The following is a 22,026-nucleotide window of genomic DNA, read 5'->3' as shown; positions in this document are numbered from 1 at the left end:
CATGCTAATCACCCAAAATGGAGCCTTCACAACATGCTACATGTGCATGTCTCATGAACCAAACCACCCTCTGATGCAATACAGCAAATTACGCAAGAAATAGTTGTATAAAAAAAAAAGTGCATTCCCAAGTATTTTCAAAAATCTGCTAATTGGACAACTTAGTACCCATGTTTTGCATCAAGAACTAATTCAGAACTACTTTAAACCAGTATCAATGAAGTAAAGAGAACAAAACTGAAAAAACCTGAATCCAGTGTCTTATATATGGAAACTGCAGTTTAACTGGAAGTAAGAATGAAAGTACATTTGCAATCCCCTATTTCTTTGTAAGCTCAACAAATTCTTGATTTGAACAACAGAAATTAAAGAAGCAGAATTTTGGCCTGTGTTTTCTTCTTTCTACACAGAATGCTCACTCAGCCGCACCAAAACTCAGCTGGTTGCACTTTCTTCTTGAAGAAGTGGACTAACAATGTTTTCATATGTTAGTTTATCAGGAACAACTCCCTTAAGCACCATGTAGTCATGCAATTCAATTACCTCTTCAGCACTGCAATTCTTGTTGATGTTGATAACAAGAGTTCTATATGTTATATTATCGGGAAGCACACCCCATAGGACCATCATCGTCATCAGTTCCTTTGCTTCTTGAACACAACCAAACTTACACAAAAACTTGATCACCGTGTTGTAAGTGGCACTGCTTGCTAAAATTCCAGCATTTTGCATTAATGTTGATAACTTAAATGCCTTGTCAAACTTCCCACAGTTGAAATATCCATTTATCAGGGTGTTATAAGTTATGGTGTCAACTAAACCCATCCTCTGTAATACATCTACCAAAGATCTTGCAACATCCACCAATCCATCCTTACATAAACCATTTATAATAGAATTGTACACTAACAAGTTGGGTTTTTCTTCACCCTTCACCATTTTGTCATAGACCTGAACTGCACTTTCAATGTTCCCTTCCTTGCAGTGCCCATCGATCAAAGTACCAAATGTAACAACATCAGGAACCAAGCCACGTACATACATCCTGGCCAACAGTTGCCTGGCTGCAGCAAAGTTGTTGCTTTTGCATAAGAAATTGATAAGAATATTGTGTGAAAATGCATCTTCAATGAGGTTATTTTCTAGAACTTGGTTAAGGAATTTAAGAGCTGTGGTTATATAGCCATTTCTGCAAAGACCCCTTGTGAGGATTGAACAGGTGAATTTATCAAGGGGTATCTGCTTATCTGACATGTCAGTGAATACCAAAGAAGCTCCATCCACGTCTCCTTCCATGTAAAGCCAATGCATAATTGAGTTATACACCACAGAATTCGGCAGCAATCCCCTTTCCACCATTTCATCACATAACCTAAGTGCCTCCTCCAAACACCCTGCTCGTGAATACCCTTCAATCATGGTTGCATAGGTCCTCACATTAGGCTCAATATCTATTTTCATCATTTCATTCCTAAGTTCTTCTGCCACAGTTATCCCCCCTATTTTGCAAAACCCATCGATGAGACTGTTATAAGTTACAGAATTGGGCTTAATAGATCCTGCAGACATTATTTCCATCTTCCTAACAAGCTTCAAGGCAAGGTCCATGTCACCCATCTTGCAAGCTCCATCAACCATCATGTTAAAAGTAACAACATTAGGCCAAATACCACTCTTCAGAATTCGATAGAACACAGACAGTGCTTCTTGTAATTTACAATCCTTACAAAGAGCATGCACAACCACGTTGAAAGTATTTACATTCTCCATATACCCATAAGAAACCATTTCCTTATACACGATCCAAAACCTATGGATCTCATTCACCTTAATGAGATGGCTCAAAAAGTTATTCCAGGCATGAATTGTAACCCAGCAACCCTCTATTTGCAACTTCTTGATCACTTCACAAGCACCCACAGTAGCCCCTATTTGAGTACAAGCACGAACCAATGCATCAAAAACAGCATGATTTGATTCACAGATTCCATAACTATTATTCAATGCTTCTAGAACTTCCAGAGGAGATAAGCCATTTACAGTCATTAAATTCCCCATAAGAGACAAGGCATCGTCATATCTCCTCGAATTAACCAGAACATGAATTACACTGCATGAAATCTCCAAAGAGTGCAAAACACTCTTCTTCTCTCCAACCCAATTGTAAAACTCCAAAACTAACTGAGGCGTGTTCCGAAACTCACAAACAACACGACTCACTAATGCATTTGTTAGACTCGCCAAATTTTTCTCCAAGAAATTCCATCTCCTTTGTTTGAGATTAACACAAATAGCTCTAAGAACAACATCATCAGAAATCGGGTTCAAAATGCTCTTACCCAAATGAAAACTACGTTCCAAGAAACACTTTCTTTTAATTAAAAAAGAGCTTAATAACATAGAAAGCAGGCCACTCAATCCATCAAAACAATCTAGTAACTGCAACACAAAACCAAAACATAGAAAACCCATATCAGCTAATCATAAAAAGACTCAGTCTTTATCTACTTAGATTCATTGTTATTAACAAACTTTAATAAACAGAAGCTCAAAAACATACTAAAATGATATCAACTTATATCACCAAATGAACAAATATCTAAATACAACACAACATTAACAAGATATACTCTCTCTCTCTCTCTCTCTCTCTCTCTCTCTCTCTCTCTCTCTCTCTCTCTCTCTCTCTCTCTCTATGAGGGGAAAAATACATTTTTTCCGATAAAGTTTGCTCCTTTATCTACTATAACTTATAATTCTCTACTATTTTAAAAGATGAGCCCTGAATAGTAAAACCACAAGCTTTATAAGCAAAAAAGAAACATGGGTTTTGCACGACAACAGAAAAAGACCAAGAACAACAGTAAAATAAAGCATTTGAAGTGCAAGAGAGTTGAGATGAAAATCACACCTTTTGAAGCTTCCTTCGTGCAAAATGGAAGAAGCAGAGGAGTTGCTCTGTTTAGTTTTCTTGCTGTCTTTCAGGCAGCTAAAATGTTTATGACTTTGGGCCTTCGGGGTGAAAGTGAAATCAAGTCTAGGCTAATAGATTTGCCATTATGGTTTGCTTGCTTAATTCATGGGCCTCTTATCATGGCCTTACACTTATATTTGCCATTTACCTCTCTTTTTCAATAAATATTGTGTTTCCAATTATTTTTTATATTTATCTCAAAATAGTTTTTCACATAATATCTCCAAGTTTAATAAGAGGTCATTAAACACCCAAAAATCTTAAAAAATTAGATAGTGTTTTATTAACATTTTGTTTTGACTATAATTTATGGTTTGATTTTCAAGAGAAGATGATTATTGGTTTCATGAAAAGAGTATGTGTCTATATATAATATGATAACATAATTAAAGCAACTATATTGTAAATTTAAATTTCTATACACTACTCTTATGTCATCATAAAGAATTATAAAACAAACACAAATCAACTTGTATGTGTGTATTATTGTATGTAGTGAAAGAGACGTAACATAAAGTTAATTAGATGATGATATAATTAAACCCTTTTTTTTCTTTTTTTCTTTTTTGCCTTCAAGTTTTACCAGAACTCAATTCGAATTCAAGCTCGACCCAAAAGTTTTTACCCATTCGAGATCCCTTTGAATCGGTATAGAGTGAAATTGTCATCTCTCTATGAGAAAAGAGTATGAATAAGGCCATCCCTGTCCTCGACATATATATATATATATATATATATATATGCACTAGTAACTATTCCTAGCACATAATAAAACTGAAGAGTGGATTCCTTCTTTTTCTTTACAATGGGTCGAACGACCTTCTGAATAATATTTGAATAAATAAATATTCTTCATCTTCATGCATACAATCCAAGGCGAAGATATAAAAATTTGAGGTTGGAAGGGTTCAAAAAAACATGATGAGATATAAAAATCATTTATAGTTATCAAACTTTGTGGTTGGTAAGTTAACTTTGCAACTTAAAATTTAATTTAAGTCAGGTTTTATATTAATTTTTTTTATTTATTAAAAATAATATTGTTTTGATATATTTTTTTTAATAAAAACATAAAATAACATCACTTTAAATATTTTAAAAAAATTTGAAACCTAAGTCAAAGTCGTTTTAAGTGTTTTTTTTTTAAAATAAAAAAACTTTTAAGACCCAAACGAATAACCTACAACTCTAATCTTGAGCTAGGTTTTATAATAAAAATTATAAAATAGTTATTGATTTTGGGTTAAAATATAACAATTTTAAAACTAAAATACGCCATTTTATAGAAGAAAAAAAATAGTAAATCTTCTATAGAATAAGTATCAAAATTTATATGATATAAGTTGGCATAAAAATACCTTATACCATGGATTACCTGTCTCTTAAAACCGTCCCTCCCCGCTGACCTGCAACTTCTGCTAGAGCTACCCTCCATTTCTGCACCTTACCCACATCATCCTTGAAGTTAATTCCATGGTCATCAAAAGCAGTGGCATAACTCCCTGTTTGTTGTGCAACATGATCTGGATCCACATCATAGAACAGGCAGAACAATGTGTCCAGCAGCTCTCCTACGTTACATGATCAACACAACTAATTAATTCATCTAGGCAACATTCCGACGAAGCAAAGTCATTTGAGAACACAATCACTGACATTTTCGACATTTGTATTGTTGTCCCTGTCCCTATGCTTTCAATGTCTTCTACTCTTAGAATATTATTCTCATCTGATCTGAAGAACATGTAAAGTGCTCACATTGTCATTTCACTATGGAGGTAAGAATGTTGGTTTCAGAATTCTTGAATTTGCTGAGAAGAATATATTATTTGATTGCAGCAAATTGGGCTATTTTATAGCCTTTACAAAATGAAAGGAAAATAACAGACCCACGCTTTACAAGCCTATAACGTGGCAACTAGAATAGAAAATAAAAAACAAACTTTATTCTCCCTGAAGACCAGCTCTTCCTAAAGACTATGACTTCTTCTCTGACTTAAAGACTACTTAAAAACAATTATATCTAACATTCCCTCCCTTAAGCTAATGCGTCTGCACTAAGCTTACTTCAGTTACTCCAAGCATTCCACGAAGCTTCTCAAACTGCTCCAGCTTTATAGGTTTTGTCATAATGTCTGCAATTTGATTTTGAGAGTTGCAGTAGCTTAGCTCAACAATTCCTTCATTCACCAGGTCTCTTAAGAAATGGAATTTTACATTAATATGCTTGCTTTTCCCATGAAACACTGGATTTTTAGACAAATGTATAGTGGAGCTGTTATCACACATAATCACAGTACCTGATTTCTCTTCAATTCCAAGCTTTTCTGTCACCCTTCTGAGCCAAACACACTGACATGCACACAATGCTGCTGCTATATATTCTGCTTTCGTGGTAGAGAGAGCGACTACTGTTTGTTTCTTTGAGGACCAAGAAACAGCCCCTGACCCCATCATAAACACAAACCCTGATGTACTTCTCCGATCATCTAAATCGTCGGCATAATCACTATCTGTAAAAGCCATGAGGCTCAACCTGCTTTCTCCCTTTTTATAAAGAATTCCAAAATCAGTTGTACCTTTTAAGTACCTCAAAATTCTTTTTGCCGTAAGCCAATGTGACATAGTGGGACTGGACATAAACCTGCTTATTAAACTAACACTGTACATCAAGTCAGGTCTAGTTACAGTCAAATACATGAGGCTTCCAACCACCTACTTGAATAGAGTTTCATCAACCCGAACTCCTCCCTCATTCTTGGATAACCTTGTACCTGGTACTATGGGATTTTTCACTGCATTAGCACTCTCCATATCAAACCTTGCTAACACTTCTCGAGCATATCTTTTCTGACATATGAAAATGCCATCTGCACATTGTTTAACTTCTACTCCAAGAAAATGTTTCATCTTCCCCAAGTCAGACATATCAAATTCTAGCATCATTGATTTTTTGAATTCATCAAACATGCTCTTATCATTACCAGTAAAGATCAAATCGTCAACATAAAGACTTACTAGCAATATTTTACCTTCTTTCGACTTTGTGAACAATGTGTGCTCACTAGGACACTTTTCAAACACTTCACGTGTGAAATACGCTTCAATTCTGTTGTACCAAGCTCGAGGTGCCTGTTTAAGGCCATATAATGCTTTCCTCAGCCTGTAGACTTTCTCTTCCTCTCCTTTCTTTGTGAATCCTTCAGGTTGTTGTACAAACACCTCCTCTTTAAGCTCCCCGTGAAGAAAAGCACTCTTCACATCAAGTTGAAAAACTTCCCAGCTGGATTGAGCAGCCATTGCAAGTATCATACGGATGGTATCAAATCTTGCCACTGGAGCAAAAACTTCAGTGTAATCTACTCCATGTCGTTGTGCATAGCCTTTTGCCACCAGCCTTGCTTTAAATTTTTCCACATCCCCATTTTTGTTAAGCTTGGTTTTGAACACCCACTTAACTCCAATAGGTTTAACTCCTTTAGGCAACACAGTGAGTTCCCAAGTCTGGTTCCTTTCTATGGCTTCAATTTCGGCTGACATTGCTTCTCTCCATTTTTTGCTCCGAACTGCCTCTTCAAACAAAACTGGATCATTTTCAGTCACCATCATTGCATTCAAGTTGTCATCTTCAAATAATCCCTCTCCTGTTTCATAGTCTGCCATCCAACTTGGTGCTCTTCTTCCTCGTACACTCCTTCCTTCAGTCAATTCTCCATGTGTATCAGGATTTGGCTCATTTGGAGGTGATTCTGTCAGACTGCTACCCAAGCTGTTTGTGTTGCTCTCGGAATTGTCTTCATACATTCCATCATGTAAGTTGCTGTCAGAGTTGTCTGAAGAAGTTCCACCATTTTCTTCATTATTCTGGTCATCCTCTCCATCACTTTCATCTTCATCTTCCCATTCTAATGTGTCTTGCTTGATCTCTTCCTCTGTTCTGCCCCAATCCCATTCTTCTTCTTCTTCAAACACAACATCTTTACTGATGAGGATCTTCTTTGAGACTGGATCATATAATCTCCACGCCTTGGACTCATCACTAACACCTAGGAAGACACATTTTCTGCTCTTATCATCCAGCTTGCTCCTCATTTGATCTGGTACATGAACGTGTGCTATGCATCCGAAAATCCGAAAATAATCCACCACTGGTTTTTCACCATTCCATGCTTCTTCTGGGGTCTTGTTTGGAACTGCAGCTGTTGGGCATCGATTTTGAATATGCACACACCATCTTGCTGCCTCAGCCCAGAAAGCTTTAGGAACTTTCTTCTCAATTAACATGGACCGAACAGCATTCATAATCGTCCTGTTCTTTCTCTCGACAACTCCGTTTTGCTGAGGAGTAAAGGCTGCTGTCAACTGCCTTCTGATGCCTTGTGATTCACAAAACTCTTTAAACTCCTTTGAACAGAACTCACCACCTCTATCTGTCCTTAAACAAGTTATGTATGCACCTAATTCTTTCTCAACACAGGCTTTAAAGCTTTTGAATATAGCAAAAGTTTCAGACTTTTCATGTAAGAAATAAACTCAGGCTTTACGAGTGAGATCATCGATAAAGCTTAAGATGTACCTTTTTCCATTATTTGACGCTGGCTTAATAGGACCACATAAATCCGAATGCACAAGCTGAAGTTGCTTTGATGCCCTCCACAAACTCCTCTTCGGTACAGACATTCTATGTTGCTTGCCTGTTAAGCATACCGTGCATATCTTCTGTGAAGATTTCAAAGAGGGCAAGCCAATCACCATTTTATTCAAAGAGAGTGTTTGCAGTCCCTTGTGATTCAAGTGCCCAAAACGACAATGCCACATATAAGCTTCTTTCTCTGATACATCTTCAGCTTGTAAGCATAGAGAGTTTCCTGGTATTATGGAAACTGACAGATAAAACATTCTATTGCTGCTCATATCAGTTTGCATAATCAGTCCTCTCTTAGGATGAAATACTTTACAAGTTCCATCCTTAATTAAAATGGCTAGCCCCTTCTCTTGAAGTTGTCCTATGCTTAATAAATTATTTTTAAGTTCAGGAATGTAATAAACATCAGATATTACCTGAGTCATGCCATTCAATTTCACCCTTATGCTTCCTTTTGCTACCACTGCCATTCTCATGTCATTCCCAAGTTTCACTGTCCGATTAACAACTTCTTCCAAATCTGAGAACCATTTCTTGTTTCCAGTCATATGATTACTGCACCCCGAGTCAAGAAACCATACCTCTTCTTTCTTTGTTTGATGAAGCTCGGTGTAGGACATCAACAGTAGCTCATCTTTTTCTTCCAGCTCAGCATAGTATGCTTTCTTTTCCCAGTTTGGACACTCATCTTGAAAGTGTCCCAACTTATGGCATTTGAAACATTCGATGAGTGCTTTGTTTAGAGGTTGTCTCCCTCTACCTCTACCACGTCCTCCTCTAAACACACCTCGACCTCTTCCTCTGCCATATCTATCTTCCTGAGCCACTTTCAGAACATGCTCCTCCTCTTGTTGTCCCTGCATTCTTTGTTCATGGACAAGCAGACTCCCATGCAATTCATCAATGCTCAAATGACTCAAGTCATTTGACTCCTCTATTGAACAGATGACATAATTGAAATTGGGGGTCAAAGATCTAAGTATCTTACTGACCACTGTGCTCTGCTCAATTTTCTCATCATTGGACTTCATCTTGTTCACCACAGTTAAGGTGCGTCCCATGAAACTGTCTACCTTTTCTCCTTCTTTCATGGCAAGTAACTCAAACTCCCTTCTCAAAGCTTGAAGTTGTGCCCTTTTCACCTTCGTAGACCCTTGAAATTTCTGTTTCATGGAGCACCAAATGGCCTTTGACGTCCCCTTGTCAAGAATTGTTTCCAGGATTTCTCTTCCAATTGCATGAAACAGGTAGTTCTTGGCTTTCATATCTTTGAGCTTGGCCTCCTCCACGGTCTTTCTCTGTGCTTCACTTGCAGGTGATGTCCCTATTGCTGGTGCGGGGATCCCTTCCTCCACCAAACTCCACAGCTCTTTGCTTCTCAAAAAATTCTCCATCGTCATTGACCACCAATCATAGTGGCCATCGAAGAAAGGGAAAAACTTGTCTGGGGTTGTCATTTTGATCTCTCTGTGTTTCACTCTCACTCAATTTTCTCACAATTTTGTTCGCTATGTGTTTCACTCAAATCTCTCACAATTGCTCGCACACACTCTCACAATCACTCACACAGATCACTCACACACGCACTCTCTGTGATTCACTCGCACACACAATGTTGGGCTCTGATACCAATTGTTGGTTTCAGAATTCTTGAATTTGCAGAGAAGAATATATTATTTGATTGCAGCAAATTGGGCTATTTTATAGCCTTTACAAAATGAAAGGAAAATAACAGACCCACGCTTTACAAGCCTATAACGTGGCAACTAGAATAGAAAATAAAAAACAAACTTTATTCTCCCTGAAGACCAGCTCTTCCTAAAGACTAGGACTTCTTCTCTAACTTAAAGACTACTTAAAAACAATTATATCTAACAAAGAAACGAACCCGTTGTGGAATATGTTACACCACTAAAACTCAAGAGCACCTCGTAAATATAGGGAGATGATGGAGCAGCACCCATATGGACTCAAGAAAACTTTTCAAAGATATGGATGAATATGAGGATTAAAATATGAAAAAGCAAAATTGAGAACCGAAGGAGAAAGAAAATGAGATTGATCAGGGGTGAACAGAAGCATTTTGGGCCGGGTTATCAAAAGGATGCATAGAAGTTGGGTTAGAGAAGTATTTGATTATGTGTTTATAGGTGAAAAATTGTTCCAAAAATACCAGTTAAATCACTGAAGAATATGTGTGCAAAAGCTCTCATTACGTTAATTTCTGTTTACAATTTCTGCTGGACCGTGACACAAATGGCAGCATTAATATTGGTGGTAGTTGGCAGCAGCATAAATGATGGCAGTTGGCTGCTAGAAGAGCCATAAGTAAGGCTCTCATCTTATCTATAAATCCAGAGTTTGAGAGAAAAGTTGATACAGCCAAGTAGAACAAAAGGAGAGGGAGAGAGAGCTGCTTTGGCAGCAGAAGGGGTTGTCTTGGGCAATAGCTTGTAGTGACAAGCTGACTGGGAGAAATGAGAGTTGAGTTGAGTGTGTACCTCCTCCTTCATTGTAGTAAAACCTTGTTTTCTCAATCTAATAAAATTGGTTTCTTCATATATGTAGGCAAGTTGTACGAACTACATAAAAATATTGTGTTGAGTCCCTCTATGGGCAATATTTTAGCATCCAATCCGTAACAAATTGATATTAGGGCATGGTAATGAATAGAAGTGTTTTGATCTTTGCCTGGTAATGAAAGTGGTCGAAATATGTTTTTGCACATACCATTGTGAAGAGAAGACCAAGAGAAGCACAACGGTGAAAACGGCGTGCAAATTGAAGCTAAAACAAATTAGGTCATATAGGCTGGTCAAAGTTTGCTCAAAAACATCAGCACACCACGTCAACATGCATGGTTGGCATGCCACGTCACCATCTAGTTAGTGTCTAGTGAGATGACATGTCATCAAAGTGGGTCCTACCAAACAACCTAGCTAGCTGAGTTGAGTCACGTGAAGCCAAGCTGACTCAAGGGATAGGATCCAATGTGGGTGATCCTATATATATGCAACTAGATTTATGATGGAATCTAGGCTATTCATCAAGCTAGATTTGTTTTGATCAAATCATAAACGTGATCAGGATGATTTCAGACTTGGTTTCTAGTAATTTAATCATTATGGATGCAACAGTAGAGTCCAATCATTAAGATTTGAGCTAAACGTGGTGCAGGTGGTGATATAATGAGATAAATTGCATGATAGAGAGGGCATTTGGAGGTCATCTTGGTGGGCGATGGTGCTGAAGAAAAAAGAGCTCGACATGTGGGCCCAATAATACATATGCTGAATTGCTAAGTGGGAAGCTAGCCTTATCGAGGAGGATTTGACATGGCTTGATGCATTGAAGGAAAGCAAAATCAAGTACTCTGGACACCAATCATGTGGAACGTGGAAAGATTAAGGTGCATAGTGAAAGGTCAAAAGACCATCTTGTAGATATGTGGCACTGGTAGTCTAACCGGGTATTGAAAAATCATCATAGTATGCGATGAAAGAAACATGAAGTAGTCTGTGGTGAAACAGTGGTAGTCTAGAAAGTTAATAGCAGAGGGACACTTGGATTCTACATGTTCAAGGATTTGACTGAGAGGTAAATATTTCTGTGGAGATGCTGGATTCGGTTAACTATACAAAAATACAGCAAAAAGAAGATTGACGCCTATTTTAACTCAAAGATATGTAATAGATGGAGCTGCTGTTAAATATAGATGAGAAATAGAAGAAACCTGGTAAGCAAAAAATGCATTGGTGCTTAGAAAAAAAAAAGAAAAAAAGTGTAGCTGGATCCAACGAGGTGATGAAAAAATAAGACAGTTTATGTCAGAAGGTTGTCTTGCATGATAATTACAATTAGAGAAGAGTTCCCAGTGAAGATTGGGGCAGAAAATGAGACAAGGAACCAAGAAAAACAAAAGGGAAAAAAAATAAAATAAAGAGAGAGAAAAATGTTACTACAAGTGACGGGAGAAAAAAAATGTTTTCCCCTCCTGTTATTGTCAATTAATTAATTAGTAGTAGTAATGTTAAATAGAAAGATATGTAGAAAACTACAGAAATAAGGAACCAAGAAAAACAAACGGGAAAAAAATATGCCTCTCTTTCAGTGCTTTCATTCTATATATGCAATATCGATCTAAGTCTATCTTATAATAGAATGTAGACGTCCATCTTAGAGTCTCTTTGGTAGTGTCCTAAGGTATAATTAAAATTGTGTAACGTCTGACTATAATTTTTAAAATATTTTGTTAATTAATATACACTATAGTTTAATATAGATCCCATTAAGAATTTTATTTTGAAACTTTGGTTAAAAAAAATTATAATTTATAGTTTTTCTTAAACCCTTAATTAGCAAGGTATCCATTGCAATTAATATTTGATTGTTGCACTAAAATATTAATGTCCATGTTTCCATCCCTTTTGTTGTTGTTTTTCTTTAAATTAATTATATGATTTCACAACATGTGCTAGCTGCATGTGTTTCTACACCATCATCTAGATATATAAAAACAAAATTACCAAAAAAATAGTTTAAAATATCTAAATAAATAAAAAAATTAGATGTTACATCAAGACAGTTTTGAATCAATCATCTAACCTACTATATAAGAAATCACTGATTCAATGTAAATATGCATTTAATCATTCTAATCAATGTTATCAAACTCTTCTTGCCATGACAAAACAAAAAAAACTCAAGTCACGATTTTAACAAATTAATTTAAAATAATATTGTTTTATAATTTTAAAAAAATATTAAAATAAAATCGTTTTAAAAAAATTAAACTCGGTCACATTCGAGCTTTGATCAGATCTATAAATTGAATTAAGATTAACTAGGTCAACTCTCACCCGATTTAAATTTAATAATTTTGATTAGTTATGCTATTTCGATGTGATTTATTAACGCAACTTGAATAAGATCATATTTTGTTACTATATTTTTTTTATTGGGTTCGTGCAATGTATTTTAAATACTTGATTATTACCATTAATTATTCTGTTTAATTAATAATAATTCCACTAGCATTCCTTCTTCTTTTTTTATGATATAAATCACGTAATTCACGATTAACTAGGAATTAAGAAAAATTCATTTCACTAGCTAGTATTCTATTTAACTACTAATGTCTAGGTAAAGTTCAATACTTCTACCTTGCATTGTAGGAGAACAATGACGAACGTTTATGGTTTATCTGAACAAGTTAAGGAATTGTGGAATGAATGGGAGTTCCGTGCCTTGATTTTGCCAAGTCTCTCTTTGCAAATCTTTCTCGTCTTCTTCAGAAGAAAACGAAAGCACGTAGCTGCAGCCTGGCTCCGGAATTTTATTTGGTTAGCATACTTATCGGCAGAGTGGGTGGCAACTCTTTGCCCGTATCCAAGGAGGTACAGAAACAAACTGTGCCAATCCAAACCCAGACTTTGTCCCTGCATTTTGGGCAGCAACCCTCCTTGTACACCTTGGTGGCCCGGATGGTATTACTGCATATTCAGAGCTTTGATGGTGCCGTCCTACATGAAGAAGTCCAGCGTCTATGCCAGCAACTTGATGAGAAAATTCCTTCAGCTGCCTTGCTTGACATGTCTATTGAAGACATTAATAGAGCTCTAGGCTTCCATCGCATTGCAAGTCAGGTTGTGCATCTCCATGAAGCTCATTTATTATTCCAAATTTCGAAGATGTTATTTACCGATTACATGCTCCCATTTTCTACTCACATGACCAGCTATCTTATTCTGAGTAGCAAGAATGCTGCTGACGCCTTCAGATTGATAGAGGTAGAGTTGGGATTCATGTTCGATGCACTTTATACTAAGGTGATCACAGGGCTTTGTTGGCAAGGCTTCCTTCTCCGTGCAATCAGCTGTTCATCTTCCATTGCTGCATTACTTGCATTCGCAAGAATGACCATAAACTGTCATGCTTATTCAACAACCAATATAGTTGTATCATACTGCTTGCTCGTTGGAGCCGTTCTTCATGAGATATATTCGGTCGTTTTTCTTCTTTTCTCTGACTGGGTTATGCTTTGGCTTAGCAAGCAACACAGGTGATGGGCCACCGCTGTCTGTCAAGCTATTGTTTCTTCTAATCAAAAGTGGCCATTTAACAGGTATGATCGTAAGAAGTGGAGAGGAACTATGGCACAACAAGAACGAATAAGTGATGAAAGGACACGGGTAAAGATGCTTCTCAAACAGCTCCTTCGCATTAAAGATTTTCGAAGTAGGGAGAGAGTGGATTTGCAATTGAAAGACGCCATCTTTAATTACCTCTTACAGAAACGTTTAAGATTCAGCCATTACATACCGCTGCCCGATCCTGGCATGAATAATCTAAATGAGATATTGGCAGAGAGAGGTGATCAGGTGCTTAGGACAGAGAGATGTCTTGAAGGAAAGTTTCGTAGAAGTACGGTGGAAGCAGACTTTCGTGAAAGCCTGCTGCTGTGGTACATTGCCACCGATATTTGTTACTATGACGATTCTCGCACAAATATTGGTGCTTATGTTGATCCAAATGCCAGGATAAGCAAATCCTTGTCTAATTATATGCAATATGTCCTAACTGATTATCCGTTAATGCTACCAAAAATGATTCAAGGAGAAGGGAATGAATTAACACAACAGTTTTGCTACAAAATCATTACCTTTAGCATCACGCTTGCACAAAGTTGTCTCCACCTGAATTGGGATGCCGTAATTTACAAACAAAAAGGCCTGTGCATGACCCTCCATATTAACACAAATTAATTTACTCATGCTATATATCAGAAAGTATTTACATAATAAATGGAAAGGGTCGAGAAGAAAACCCTCCTAGCTTTGTTAGCATGTCTAAGAAATCCCGACCCCTGAGGTAAGTTAGCAAGGAAGATGGTAGATGCCAATCAAATTACTCTGCACTTGTAGTCCAGCTTTGACACCAGATTCTCACTAGTCAATTTGGTCAGCAAGTTCCACAAGGAACACAAATAGTTAACCCAGGCTCATCAACTAACTGAGAGAATAATTGAAAACACAGCAATCAACCGAACTTATCTTGATCGAGCCCGCCATTTTCGGTGGCTGTTCCAGTGCCCAATTTTGTATTTGTTCCACCATTTTCAGCAACTGTTCGAGTGCCCAAATTTGTATTTGTTCGGCACATACGCTTCCTGGGTTTCCTCAGTGTTGAAACAGCTAGAGGACCCAGACTAAGTTGCTGTGCCATGTCAGAAACATTCTTCTGTGTTTCAACTTTTGTGATCGGTGTTGTCTTCTTGCACAATCTGTTGGGACGACAAGGAGATAAATTTTTGGCTGCGGGGCTGTCATTAATTGCACCCTTTTCATGCAGAGTCTTCATTCTTGGAGAGTCAACAGCTGCACGTGAATCTAAACTTAACCAAGAACTACTTGTAGTCTCCTTCCCTAAGCTTGTCAGACTCAGGTTTAATAAAGGACTGCCCTTTCTAAGAATAGAAGGCTTGCCACGAGAATGAACAGGGCTCCTCAACTTCCATTGTTGATCACCATAATCTTCAGCATTTGTAACTTCTTCCATTGCAAAACTTTGAGCATCCTATGAACAAGTAATTAATGGGGAAGTTAGCCAAAATTTTAGTGCAACAGAGGATGGACAAAACCCCAAACAGAAAACATAAATCAACATCAGTCAACATGAGAACATAGTAATGCCCTCACTGCATTAGATTTAACCAAAAAACAGAGAGAAAAAGTGAGAAAAAAGGGGGGCAACATGCCAAATGATATACTAGCTCAATGTTGAAACCAAAAATAAAAAGAAAAAATCAAGATAAAAAATAAGCAAAAGTAGACCAGAGGTACATTAATCAAGTCATCAGTAAAATTGAGCTACAGCATGAAGCATTTGATATTTTCTGAAAAAAGGTATCAGTGGTTAACTCGAGGGAATAAAAACTTCCAACAGGATGCAAATGCATGCTAGACATTAAGAAGAGAAGAGATGTAAGGAAAGGCAACTGCAACAACAGTCAATGAGTTTGTGGGCGTGAACATGTCTTTGTTTGGTAAAACAAGATGACCTTGAAAGAGTTGAATGATGAAAAAAGTTTGTACAGCCAACCCAAATGGTAAAACATTTGAAGTTGGGATAAATCTATGCTTGTGGAGGGAAACTCGCTGAATGAGTTTCCTGAAGCCCACCGTGCATTGGATCAGTGGACACGATTGGATGGTCCCACATGGGGTCTTCTCATCTAGTGGATGGAGGATAATGAGTTACCATCGGCAAATACAGCATTAATTAAAGGTTCTGAAAAGCATTAAAAGTGATAGTACTACATTATAAAACCAGGACTATTGTCAAGTGAAAGTATATGCGCTCGGCTGAAAAAATGCTAAGCCTCTCCACTCTCAAAAGCAGCATAATATTGAGAGAAAAAAAAGGAAAGAGAAAAGGCACCTTATCTTGCACCTCAGCAACTGGTTCACAACCTGCACCTTCCTCCCCATCAGAATCAGCCATCTCCTCACACTCAAAGTCTACATTTTCTTCAATTTCTTCATCTGAGTCACTCAGCTCTTCTTGCTCCATCACAATTTCTGGATGAGATTGGTCGCCAACAACATCCATGTTGCATGTGCTGACATTATTGCTTTGGACAGGTGATGCATCAGCACCTGAAACAAGGTTGCTATGAACCGTGGGATGTTCATTGTGCTGATCACGTGGGCTGTTTATTTTACAAGTTTCCATTCTCCTTCCAGACTTTGGTTCACTTGTTGTTGACCTTGGTTGGTTATTTGCACCAACATCTCTACTTCTCTCAGATACCTCCTTTGCAGAATTAGAGCTTAGATGGATATCCAAGTCCAGGTCATTAGCTTTCTCATTAGAGCTAGAGTGTTTAGGGTCAACAGCAATTGGGATGTTATTGACAAATGACTTATTCTGGACCGCACCAAAATGATTTTGAAATTGAGCAGATTCACCACTCAAACAAACAAATTGGTTTGGATTCGAGCATGCCATCACCAAGTTGTTATTTTCCTCATCAGTTCTTTGCAGAAGTGGGTGGAAGTCAATACTGCATGATGCTGAAGTGGAGTCCTTACTCTTCGAAGACTTGTTAAACCCATCAACAACATGGTTTGCTTGGAGGGGATTATGAAAGAGACTTAGATTCAACTGGGGTTGATTCCCTGAAAAGAAACTAAAAGAACTAGATGTGCCACTGCTGCAGCTCAAAGGTAAATATGGCAGACAGCCACCTTCTGGGGCCTGGAACAGTAATGGATGCATCTGAAGGTCAGAATCAGTGCCTCTTTCTTCAGCAGTACACACATTGTGAACAATGGCAGATTGTTCTGGGTGTGAATCTGTGACATGGTCTGCTGCTTGATTAGTCTTATCCCTTCTTGAATCTACTGAACTGGGGGTTCTCAAATTTCCAATATGTGGAAGCTGAGCAGCAATATTGTTTTTTCCAGCATCACCAGTCCGAATTCCCGAGGTAGATACTTTGATAGATGATCCACATTGGTTCCTTTCGAAAGCTGACTGAGAAATTACACGAACAGACCGTGGAAGATTCACAGGGGGCAAATCTGGTGCCAATCTCACTAAGTGCACACCATCAGTTTTACGACTCCGGTATGGCCGCAAATGTATTTGAGGCTTGGAGATACTCACTGACATATTAGAAATTTGATAGTTTGGTAGCATGGTATTAGGAGAGGGTTTAGCATGAGCAAGAGGATAATGGTGAGAGCTGGATCCATATGGAAGCCCATTCATGTTATCGATCCAGAGTTGAGGCTCTCCAGGCCTACAATTGTTTGGATGCTCTCTGGTATTTTGATCTTCTCTTGAAATTGTATCACTGGAAATGAGACCCGAGGAACCTGGCCTCCAATCAGATAAAAATGCCTGATGAACATAAGCTTCGTTTACATTATCAACACAATCATCTCCACTACTATTTCCTTTACCAGTTCTGTCAGCCTGATTGTCCTGCACCCAGTCAAAGCACTTAATGACATTAGGTAACACATTAAACTGTGAATCAATGAGACCAAGCTCAGCTAACTTATTAACTTATGAGCCAAGCCCAGCTGAGCCCTTTAACTTGGTGTAACTGTGTAGCCAGGATGCCAGCTTGACATAAGTAGATTATATAGCACGCATGCTCAGGAAAAAAAACATGGACACACCCAAAGTGTCAGTGAGATTTTCAAAGAGCCACTATTCAGGCAAAATATGGTTTAATCCACCAAAATTCATATACAAAATTAGCTAAATCAAATGGATATTGAGCAACAAGGTAAGATGTAGATCCAGGATAATAGCATACTTCCTTGTCAGAAGCTGGTTTCCAATTTGATAATTCTGTGGTTCTTGATCGTTTCCTGGCTTCAGATATCCGCCTTTTCTCCTTTTTAGCAGCATCTTGCTTATATGACTTTTGAGTTCCAAGGGCAATCCGCAACTGCCGAGGTAATAAAGAAGGATCCCTATGTGGAACAACAAACTTCCATACAGACAACCAATCAAGTTTGTAAACCCTGAGTCCCTGGAGTGAGTGAGGTTACATTAAAAATCGGACAGCACAATCTAAAAACTGATCATCTGGAAAGGCATATGAAACATCCAGGATGATATTACCTCCTGAATGCGTTCTGTCTCTTCTGTAGTCAATGGGGAGGTTTTCATTCTCCGAACTGCCTGCATAAAGTAGATATTCAGTTCACTATAAATATAAACACTCGGTTAATTTTTGTTATAATCTAGTCTATATCCCTTATTGTGTTTCAAACTCAATGGTGTTAAGATTCTTCAACGAGCAGGGATACAACTGAGAATTATCATTCATACGCCTGGGCTCATGCGATTACCTTTATCGGATTTTCTGGTGCCTTAGATGAACAACGATTTTTCTGCCTAACAAAAATCTGCAAAAAAAGCAGCAGCGTTACAATAATGCTAGATATGATAATTGTGCATGTGATATTGACTTTAAAATTCAGAAAATTAAAGAACGACAGAGAGAATAACAACACATTTCTAGATCACCAAGAGACATGGCAATGCTACAGAAACCATTGACCAACTAGCATAGCAGAATGGGAACAACAGCTAAACACATGGATCCACATAAGCGATCATAAGAAGAACCCCAGAAAACAGCATGTCGAATGTACAAACAAGGCAGCAGAAAATAGTATGTACATATATTTAAGTGCTCTGCAATGAGAACATACACCACATATTAGGTCATAATTAACCTATAACATCTTAAGCAAAGCTTGCTGCTTGAACAAGATATTGTTTGTAACCTTTTGGTTGCTGTAGCCCAAGCTTTTACAGCTGTATTAGGCAAAGGTCACCAGTCTAATTCCAAAACACGGATACAAGTGTCTAGATCAAAGGCATGCCGGAACAAAAAATAAGCATATTTGAGTTACCTATTACTGGCCAAAAGATACAGGACCCTATTTTCATTAGGATAAAGTGCATAAGTAATGTACAAAAAATGACACAAGTTTACAGTTTAATTCTGGCAGCAGTTACTAGAAGCAATAGTGTTTATAATAGGAATCTATGATGAAAACCACCTGATGCTTAGATTTGCATGGAAGAAAGCGTTGTTGAATTGCCTTCCAATCTGTATTATATTCCATGATCCCTAGTGCCAACAATCTGCATCAAAATCCATTAAAATTTAGAGCCTTGGCAATCATATCTTACCAGTCATAACTAAAAGCTTTCAATTTAAATGGTAACATGGCAGACAGAACAATATTGGAACATGATACCAATGATTCAACATTCATAGCTTTTCAAAGAGCAAAATTAGATAATGCTTTTGATGAATTAAGATACAAATCCTGGTTTTGAAGATTTTTCTCCCCCTGACATCATATCCATAAACAGAATCTTACACCTCTCAAATTCTATGACCTTATTAGAAAATATAATCAGCCATCAAAATCTGAATGAACTGACTGTTGATAGTTCGAATACTCAAACTTCATGTTGTTTTCTTTCATCAAAAAGATTGATAAAAAAAACTTTGGAAGATAATGCACCTATAAAGCTATCAGTTTGAAGAGTTGAAAGAGCAGATGAAAGAAACTGAAGAAAACATTCTACTCACTCGTCCTCTGAATCAGTAAAAAGGACCCGATTTGCAACAGCCGCAGGGGGTGGTTTATGTGGAAATAGTACTGGATTGAACAGTGGGAAAAATCGCTGAGCTAACTTGCTAATATCCTTTGGGACTAGTGCAACTGATTGCTTCTTGGTACTTTCAACAATGGAAGCAGCCAATGTCTTCTTGGGTGGTTGTTGACCAGTTGAGGATGTCACTCTATTGGCAGCAAGGGGAACGTTTCCTCTCATAACTTCATTCGCCTCCCCTAATAAGGGAGAATGTGGAAGGTAGAAGAGCGGTTCCTTTTCATTCCATGTTTCAGAACTGGAATTCAGAAAACGCTGCCGATACTCCCGAACAGCTGTCAAAATTAATCAAAATAAATGTTAAAGCATAAATAGTTTAAATACAGCAAAAGGAATACAATTGCAAGAGAACAATGCAGTAAATGTCTTCTGAACTTCATACCATTGTAAACATCATCCATATATCTTCCAACTAAATTGAGCGGGGCTACATCCAGAATTGATACTATTGGACCATTTATGTAAGGACTCCAAGAAGAGCCTGCAATCTGTGAAGAACTCGTTTGCTCATTACATGCATGCTCATCTCTTCTTTGTGGAACGGGGGTATTTTGAGAGACTGACATCTGCAAGTTTAGAACAGGGGGTGATTCGTAGGTGCACTGTCCTGGCCGAATATTGGGCAGTTCATCTGCCACAGATGAGCACATATATGGAGGACAAAAGCAATTACCAGGATATGGAACTCTTTTGCAGGCTATTACATTATCACGTTTGTGAAGCATCTCAAAAATCAATCCCTGAACCTGGGAGGAAAGGTGTTGCCGGGAAGAATCAAGAATGCAAAGAGAGAATACTTGAATAAGTAGCTGAATATGTTCATGTATCAAACAATGCAACTGGTTTATTTGCTGTGGAGTAAACCCATTTATTTTACCACTATCTTCTGCAGAAGACGCATAGCTAGGAGCAGGCTTAGGTGCCAAAGCTTTCTCATTGACAGCACTAAAAGGAGGAGCAAATCCATTAGGCAAAACTGGTAAAAGAGGGCGCAACGGCCTTTTTGACTGTTCTAAAAGCTTCTTCTTATATTGAGCAGAAGCCTTTTGACGTTTTTTCTGCCTAGTCTCCGGCCTTCGTCCACCTCTCTCATATTCAACTCTCTGACCCTCATCCCTTGCACCATTATCAACATCACTGTCAAGCAACTCCTCAAGTTCAATCTCAAAATCCGCATCATTATCCTCATCATCATCATCAACATTTTCATTTTCTTCATTAGCCTGACCATCCCCATCTCCACCAAGCAAAACGGCCGCAAGAAATTTCCTATACTCCACCTCATCATCAACATTCGGAAGATCATCTTCATCATCACTCTCTTGCAAAAACATCTCTAACTCATCAAGGGTAAAACTCGCAAGCGAATACCTAGCCCTTGTCCTCTTACAAATAGCATCTTCATCATCATCCACATCCAACACAACCTTACTCACCCCGCTCTCCTTCTCCCTCTCATTCCCATCTTCCACATTCGACCCAAAACCCAATTTCCTCCTCTTACCCCTCCTATCCTCACCACTCTCCCCTTCCTTTCCACTTCCCACCTCAACCCCACTTGCCATAACAACCTCCTCCTCATGAGTCACATCTCCAACATCATAATTTCGCACCTCACCACTCCTCACCTCCTTCACACCCTCCTCCAAACCTTCAACTTCAGAGCTCAAACTCGACGACGCCTCCGGCGAAGGCGTTCCCTTTAAAAAGGGATTAAAATCCATATCTTCCTCCTCATCCTCTTCCTCATTCTCATTCGCTTTTAAATCACTCCCTTCAACATAAATCTCAGCCATAACCCCACGAACAGGCAACACTTCTTAACCTTAAAATAACAGCAAAAACGAATCCCAGACAGCAACTTTTCACTCAAAAACCTATTCACATCGAAAACCCGGAATCAATAAAGATTAATTAACATTGTGGAATTCGGAACTTTGATTTTTTTTTCTATTATAAAAACTTAAAAACCCCAAATTTTGAGAGAGAAGACAGTGGAAAACGTTTTTACCTGGAAACAGTGGAGTATAAAATGGAAGAAATCGAAATCGCACAGACAGGGAGGAGTAATGGGGATTGAGGAGAAGGAAGAAAGTTTGGATTTTTTTTATTTGTTAGAGAAATTGTGAGGAATGATGAAATTTTCTTTCGGAGTTGCTGGTGTTGTCTAATGAATGATTCAGGAAAGGGA

General features: G+C 38.0%; 2 protein-coding genes across 3 annotated transcripts; both read right to left on the bottom strand.

Annotated features, from left to right (window-relative positions):
• Positions 1-238: 238 nt before the first annotated feature.
• On the bottom strand, positions 239-3,053 carry LOC18111248 (pentatricopeptide repeat-containing protein At1g11710, mitochondrial). 2 transcript variants are annotated; one of them, XM_006389560.3, is made up of 2 exons: positions 2,912-3,053; positions 239-2,439 (listed from the first exon to the last, which is right to left on the bottom strand). In XM_006389560.3, exon 2 carries the CDS (start codon positions 2,398-2,400, stop codon positions 436-438), a length of 1,965 nt encoding a protein of 654 aa, XP_006389622.2. In that variant the 5' UTR covers positions 2,401-2,439; positions 2,912-3,053; the 3' UTR covers positions 239-435. The 2 variants fall into 2 exon arrangements, with proteins under 2 accessions (XP_006389622.2, XP_052301663.1); XM_052445703.1 differs by lacking the exon at positions 2,912-3,053 and having other exon boundaries at positions 239-2,623.
• Positions 3,054-14,225: 11,172 nt separating this feature from the next.
• On the bottom strand, positions 14,226-22,026 carry LOC18111250 (uncharacterized). The gene is made up of 9 exons (XM_024580941.2): positions 21,847-22,026; positions 20,218-21,712; positions 19,753-20,110; positions 19,211-19,295; positions 18,491-18,547; positions 18,261-18,320; positions 17,950-18,168; positions 16,059-17,609; positions 14,226-15,194 (listed from the first exon to the last, which is right to left on the bottom strand). Exons 2-9 carry the CDS (start codon positions 21,629-21,631, stop codon positions 14,658-14,660), a joined length of 4,281 nt encoding a protein of 1,426 aa, XP_024436709.1. The 5' UTR covers positions 21,632-21,712; positions 21,847-22,026; the 3' UTR covers positions 14,226-14,657.

The sequence above is a fragment of the Populus trichocarpa genome, chromosome 11, assembly GCF_000002775.5.
Source record: "Populus trichocarpa isolate Nisqually-1 chromosome 11, P.trichocarpa_v4.1, whole genome shotgun sequence".
NCBI lineage: Eukaryota > Viridiplantae > Streptophyta > Magnoliopsida > Malpighiales > Salicaceae > Populus > Populus trichocarpa.
This window is presented reverse-complemented; position numbering and strand designations above follow the sequence as displayed.